The sequence below is a fragment of the Olea europaea genome, chromosome 10 (assembly GCF_002742605.1).
Source record: "Olea europaea var. sylvestris chromosome 10, O_europaea_v1, whole genome shotgun sequence".
Lineage (NCBI taxonomy): Eukaryota > Viridiplantae > Streptophyta > Magnoliopsida > Lamiales > Oleaceae > Olea > Olea europaea.
Genome location: NC_036246.1, coordinates 19234774 through 19242428, shown reverse-complemented (window position 1 = coordinate 19242428; position 7655 = coordinate 19234774). Strand labels below are relative to the sequence as shown.

The following is a 7655-nucleotide window of genomic DNA, read 5'->3' as shown; positions in this document are numbered from 1 at the left end:
TCAAATAATGCGGAATCTCTCAATGAAATATTGAAGAAAGATCGAGAGTTAATAATTTTTGCGGCATATGTCAAAACTATATTTTCTTTACAAAGTGAAGTCGAGTGAAAAGTTCCCGACCATATTCTTCCACTTAATAATTTATTGCCTCCCGAACTTAGACTGCGTACTCTAGATTTAGATGTACGTTTAAAATCCATCTATTGGAGAGTTTTCCTGAACGTAGGGTTCGGAAGGTGGGGTGCAACAGGGTATACTCGATAATTTTGTACAAGTTAGATCTCACTGCATATAATTCGACAGATGTGTAATTTCTATTTAAATCATGTGTAATCTCTATTTATAATACTTTATTGTATGTAAATTTCGAAAATCATAGTACTTTGCATAAATATATATGTGCAATTACTTATGCAATAAATAAAAAAATAAAAAAATTAGTCTAAAGATCCACTGGGAAGACATTATGTCAAAGTATGGAGACCTAATTGCAAGTTTTTAAGAGTTAATGTGAAAACAAACAAAACGTTCCCAGTCACCATTTTCACCTTTTTTGGTATAATATCTTTCCGGTGGATCATTTATGTTTCAATTACATACAATTGAGTCTACTTTTAATAATCTTTTTCTTTTTCTTTTACATCGTTTATTAGAAAGTTACAATTAGGTCCTCATACATTTTTTTATCTTTTTGTTTTTGTCGTAATGTCTTTCCAACTAGGTCTTCATGTCCCAATTGCATACAATGAAGACCATTTAATCTCCAATCATCGTTTTATGTGTTCCAAATCAACTATTATAAAGTTACAATTGGATCCCCAATCTTTTTAAGCCATTTTTTCAACCAAATATTTTCTTGGAATGATCATTCATTTTCCAACTACATTCGATTGAGTCAATTTAATCAACAATTAAAAAGTTAGAATTGGGTCCCCAAACTTTTTAAAGCTATTTTTCAGCCAAATATTACAATTAAATATGCTCACTATTAAATATACAATATTACTTTTTAAAAAAAAAATAATAAAATCGTACAATATAATACAAATCATAATTATATGCATACAAGTTGGACACTTGCTTCATCCTCCAATTATCAATATGTATTTGGTTTATCAACTCTACATCACGTTTGATGCTCAAAAACTCAATGTGCTTGATCGCAAAAGCTCCACAATCACCCCTGTATGTAAATAATAATATGTTTGTTTAATAACATATAACTAGAACATAACTTAATAAACTAAAAAAAAAAAAAACTTACGAACTTTTTTGTCTTGTAGTCGTCATCATCCTTACAATGGCTAGTCTATTCTGCACCACCAAGATTTAGCTATCATGGGAATGGTGGCCACTATTGACTCCAGTATACGTTCGAACTGGTCTTCTGTGGTACAACTATGATAGGAGAAGTACACGTACATCGTCAACTCAGTGAAAACGATATCAACTGTAAAGCATTACGAGTTCGCAATCACTAGGATGTACAGATGTGTACACCCCATCCCTGACTTTCCTTATCTCACCACGAGCCCTCTCACATCTATATTTGTTCAAGCTGACATAACTCATGTCATACTCAATTTGACTAAACAATCTGCAGCTCATGATAACTAGCCCAGCAACATCAGATGATTTTGGGTGTCTTCGAGCCTGATCGTGCAATAGTTCAATTGCCATATCGACATGCTACTACAAGAAAAATAATGCAAAATATAATGAAACAATAACAAATTATGTGAACAACATAAATAACAACATATATGCACTTATGTAGTCAATGAGCCATGTTCTACTTTTCTATACATCGTTGAATCATTTTTTTTGTCTGATATCAAGTCTTCCCTATTTTGTGGGTCACTGTGAAAGAATAAAAAGAAAAAGTTAGAAAATGCATTGATGAGTTAGTTTACTTCAGTAAAACCTAAAATACTTACCCATGTCTAATCTTAATGAACCAACTATCGAACGCTTTTTTCTTTGTTGAGTTGATGTCATGGAAGAGGTTGGGCAACATGCCATCTACAAATGTCCTCCTTTTCACCTTAGCGGTGAAGGGAGAAATAATTTATTGTGACAGCAATCTCAATTTTTTGCTGACCACCTGCTCTAGTACGTCGTTAAAATGCTTCTCGCCCTTTGTCACCTTCATCGCGTTGTCCAACACAATTGTCACGTCACGCTCTGTGTTAATGGTGGTGGCTGAGTCTATGTGAGGTTGTGTCCGTGTTGGTGGCATCGCTGATGTTGAGTTGTGTTGGCAATGGTTGTGAGGGTGTATCGGTGGTGGTAGTGGTAATGGATATGATCGCATGGTGGTGGTGAGATCGTGGTCGTGAGGTGGCGCAACGTTTGGATGATGCCAGTGGTAGAATGGAGTGAAGAGCATTTGTGATTAATTATTCGGGTGATTGTGACTAAAAAAATGAATAATTTGTAATCAAAAAATAATATGTGGCATAAAATTCTGTGATTATGACTAAATTTGTAATTGTGACTCACACTTTGTGTCTTTATAACTATAACCATATGCAACTGTAATTGACCATAATTGTGTGACATTTGTGACCTTGACCTTTTAGTGTGATGGTCACAAATGTGACAACTTGATTTTTGAAATTTTTTCTCTAGTTGTTGTTGTTTTTTTATTTTTATTTTTTTCCCACTGTATCTGGAAACCTTTATAATTATGTATTCTTCACACTTTGAAATGAGAAAATGAAGGTATGTGCCTATTCCTATATGCATGAAATTAAAGGAATGTGTGGCAAAACTTTTAGTATAATTTAATCTAAGCTAAAATCAACAACTAATTTTAATCACATGTTTCATGAGATCCATAACTTTCGATAAAAAATCTAGATTTTAATTTATGTCAAAATCAATAACTAATTTTAATCACATATTCCATAGGATTCACAACTTTTCAACCTCACATTTTATTAGCTTTTATTAAAATCTTCTAAAAATGTGATTCTAATCTCCCATTAAATAGAGGCATAGTTAAAAATTTGAAATGCAGTTAAAGGGAGTATACATTATTCAAAAACTTGAAATAATGGAGGTTTATGTAATTTTTTTTTATAAGGAATGTGGTATCTCTGACATTGTTATAAATCTTAGATGATTTATGTGTTCTTCAAAATTTAAAATAAAGAAAGTTTGTGTAATTGTAAAAAATGATTGGATGTCTCTGAAAACGTCTTTAATCTAAGGAGAAGTATGCAGTATTAAAAAACCCATAATCCATTTTAAAGTTTTTAGGTGAAGAAAATATTGAGAAAACAATGAAAATAACAATCTCTATTTGTCTCCATTATTCTTAAAATTTCTTTTGTATACATTTTATGATAGAATTGACACTCTAGCTTTTTTCTCACATCTTATTTTCAACGTTTCATTAATTAGCACATTTTGTTATTGATTATGGTTTTCGTCCAAAAAATATTCGTTACGAGAGAATAGAAAGATTTATTTGCCTCTTATATTTTTTTAAACAAGCAAAATAAACAAAGCATGTTAACTTGGACAAAATCATTATTTCAATCGTATTCAAGGTAATCCAAAACATGCTAATAAAAGTTGGCGAATTCAAATGTGATCCGCTGATCAATAATCCTACTTTTGCATCCAAGGTTCATATCAACCCTATTTTTAAAGTCTTGATAGTAGCTTGAAAGTCCCAATTTCTGACGTATTCAAATTGGGACTTTCAAGCTACTATCAAGACTTTAAGAACGACTCCTACATTTAGCGTTGACTCGTGAAGTTTTTATTACTCCCAACATCAGCTATTCTTCTTTGTGAATGCTGTATACTTTTGAACTAAAACCCACTCACACGACTTCTTGTGTACGAAGTTTTTCACACGTCAACCATTCTCACCGAATAAATAAGTCTATTACTCCAATTTCGTATGGAAAATCACGTACAAAAGTACAAAAATTGCCATCTTTGTTTACTTTTATTATACATATTCCAATCCCCCTTTTGAATTGAGGGTCGCCACCCTTTTTCTCCCATGAAAGTTAACTTAAAATAAGGTTGTTGGATCAAACATAGGGCAGGACTATTATAGTTAATCATGAATTTATGTTTACTAAACGATGCTCGATACCTATCTAGAAAAAAAATATAAATTAAAAATTACCAAGTTTTATTATTCCGGCCGGTTTAGAAAAGTATTTTAGAAAAAAAGGATAGTTCAGATTCTTTCAAGCATCAATCAATTATTTCTTTTTCTTTTTCTTTTTCATTTTTCATTTTTCATTTTTCATTTTTCATTTTTCATTTTTCATTTTTCATTTTTTTTTTAAATTTTTGGATAGAAGTAATTGACAACCCACGAAGTGAAATACTTGTTAAGTACTTTTTTTTTTCTTTTTTAACGCACTTATTTATGGTGTAAATTTACTTTTTTGGTTGAAGTAATTGATAAGTCAAAGTAAATGAAGAAGATCAATCGCTTGATCCCCACCTCTTACACCTCACGAAATAATAATACAAAACCACTCCCACCACCATTTACTTCAATGCAAGTCAAGTTCGTCTTCCATCCACCCTTTTCTCAATTCAACAAAATGTTGAGAAAGAAGCTCGGTTCAATGAAGAAACTAGCAAAGAAGGTTAAAGCCATTGGCAATGCCGACTGCCAGCTATCACAAAAACACGAGTATTTGCTCAGAGACGAAGAAGGAGGAGTCTCCCCGACCACAACCACCACCACACCCATAGGTACTTTTGCAGTGTACGTAGGCGAGGATCGTCAAAGATTCACAGTCCCAACAGGTTATCTCTCCCATCCTCTGTTCAAAATACTGTTAGAGAAGGCCTATAACGAATTTGGATTTCAGCAAAGAAATGGCCTGGTTGTGCCCTGTTGTGTCACTGTGTTTCAAGAAGTGATAAGTGCAGTGGAATGCTGCAATGGGAAATTTGATTTTGGAGACTGGGTAGAAGAGTTTATTTCGGCAACATAATATATGTGGAACGGATGTACTCATTGAAATGGATCATGAATTTATGGATGGATTTCCTAGCCTGTAAAATACGTGCAGTTCATCAAATAGGTCCAACAAATTGTTTATCACTGCCATGTTTTTTAGCAAAACTTGAGAACTTTGGGCTAGTTATTCAGTTAGTTAATTATTGTTGTAAGAATTAGAAAGCACAAGAAATTCAGTTGCTGCAACCAGTACTGATCCAGCTTTTTTCTCCTCTACCTCTATTCTGCATCTTATATTCAAAGCTGAATTGTGAAATCTCTTCGTTTTTCTTAGCTATATTCGACAGCAAAAAGAAAAGTATAATACTTTTCCTGCATTTCGATGCCTGCTGGCACAGGAGCCGCTTCCCGGTGATATATACAGTTAGATCGATCCCACATTTGCAAGTGTATAGAACTCATTGGTGAAAGAAATATTCGATAGATCACATACATGAGCTACCATCGAAGTTGTGGTGGGGGAAGGGGATGGGGTAAGAAGTTGGTGGTGACCTATCACAAAAGGATCAACTCAAGAACCATATTTGTAAGGGATTAAACTCCAGTCCTTACTTTTGACAGCAAAAATGGTCAGAAAGCAATCAGGAAACATACAATGCAACAGAATTTTATTGTGAATCACCCTCTGTTTGAGATTTTTGTCAGCTCATCTCTGCGAGTTGTCACTATAATGCAGAAGAGGAATACAAATTATTCCTCATACCTCTTACGCATACACAAAAGGTCCCCCTAAAAATCTTGGATATACCTTAAAACATTAGATTAATCTCATACATCCATTAATGCCTAATATATATGCTCAATATAGGTCAATCTGAAGTAGACTAAATAAGATTACAATGAATTCAATTTCACATGGTCTAGCTAGTTTCAAATAGATCAGGATCATTGGATGACTAAGCCTCCATTTGCTTAATTATAAAAGGTTAATAACGATGAATAATAGTGAATCTCATAAAATCTGTGGATAATAATGAGTCATTATTGAACTTGTGGTTGAAATTGATTTTTGTCTTTGACTGAATTTATAAATCATTTATAAATTTGTATCCAAAATAGAAATATATCAATGTGTACAGTGTGATCACATGAAATGCATGTTATTATTTTAGATCTAACCAACCTGATGAATTACTCCAATAACTGATGGGAAGTCAGAGTTGAGTTTAATACACTAACCTTAGAGCACATTTGGTAGATAGAGGCCATCAGATCTTGAATCAAAGTATTGGTAATTTTTGCATGCTTTAATGACAAGAATGAGCTGATAGACATTGGATCATAATTATGAATTGGAGAAGTTCAAGCTCCAATTAATACAACCATGGCCTAAGGAATACAGGCTAGCCATATATTTCAGAGGTAGATAACAACACGGTACAATTCTTCTTTATTGTTTTCAGTCCCCCACCCCTACTCTTCTCAAGTGATCTAGAGACACTTAACTTTTGAGTTGATTAACCTTTTTCTAGATCCCCAAAATGTGACACTTGAACACATGCAGACAAGCTTATGAATCCTCTATTGATTATTCATAACCTTCTCATGATTCTTGACATACCCAAATGATGTCATATTAGTGAATTTTGTTAAAGCTACATCTAACATCTCCAATGTATGATTGCCCCCATATAAGGTACTATGATGACTTCAAGTCAAAGGACCAATTCCATCTTCATTTTTGATAAAATCAAACCCTTTTGATTGTCTCATCGTGATAAAGATTCCAACTCCTAAACGCTTGCTTTAATCCCTATTTAAATTGATCAAGCTTGCATACTTTGTAAGCACATTTGGATTCAAAACTTTTGAGTTGTGTGTCATGTGTACTTGCTATTGCATGTTCATGTTAAAGAAAACAATTTTGACATCCATTTGCCACAATTCATAGCCATGGTATGTCGCTATTACAAGCAAAATCCGAATGGGCTTAAGTATGGATATAGGTGAAATGGTTATAGCAAAGTCAATTTTTTTTATCTTTGTTTCCAATCATTTTGCTACTAGCCTTACTTTGTATGTATGGATGTTTCTATCCTTGTTGACCTATTTTTTATAAACTCATTTACAGCTTATAAGTTTCATCCCATCAAGTGGGTCAACCAAGGTCCAACCTTGTTTTCATAAATCGAGTTGATCTCGGATTCCATGGCCTCTTGCCATCTCTTTGAGTCGACACTTGATTTTACTTTCACTTGATTAGTAGGTTCATCTAATTGGTTAACAATTTATGTGGATTCATGAACTTCTTCAAATTCTAATTTTCTCCCATTACACTCTCTAGAAATAAACTCTTTCACTAGGAGTATGATAAGTCTTGAGTTGAACACTTTCTTCTCAATGGAATTATAGAATTGATATTTAATACTTTTGAATATCCCACAAATATGTATCTATCGGACCTAACCTCAAGTTTATTCGATTCAGTGCACTTCACATAAGCGTCACAGCCCCAAACTTTAATATGAAATAAGTTGGGCCTTTCGCCTTTCCATAATTCATATGGAGTTTTATCAACCGATTTAGATGAGATACAATTTAGTGTGTAGCATGTGACAATCAATGCATGACCCAAAACGATTTTGAGAGGCTTGCATGGCTCATCATAGATTTCAGCATATCTAATGGTGTATGATTTCTCCATTCCAAT

The 7655-nt window shown here is 33.3% G+C and overlaps 1 protein-coding gene across 1 annotated transcript; it reads left to right on the top strand.

Moving 5' to 3' along the window:
* The first annotated feature begins 4544 nt into the window (after positions 1-4544).
* Positions 4545-5033, top strand: LOC111402664 (auxin-responsive protein SAUR21-like). Its single transcript, XM_023031033.1, has one exon. The coding sequence runs from the start codon at positions 4581-4583 to the stop codon at positions 4977-4979; it is 399 nt and encodes a 132-aa protein (XP_022886801.1). The 5' UTR covers positions 4545-4580; the 3' UTR covers positions 4980-5033.
* Positions 5034-7655: the final 2622 nt, after the last annotated feature.

Bases quoted from the DNA above. Each gene is read 5' to 3' on its own strand.
- LOC111402664 (XM_023031033.1), top strand. From the start codon at position 4,581: ATGTTGAGAAAGAAGCTCGGTTCAATGAAGAAACTAGCAAAGAAGGTT.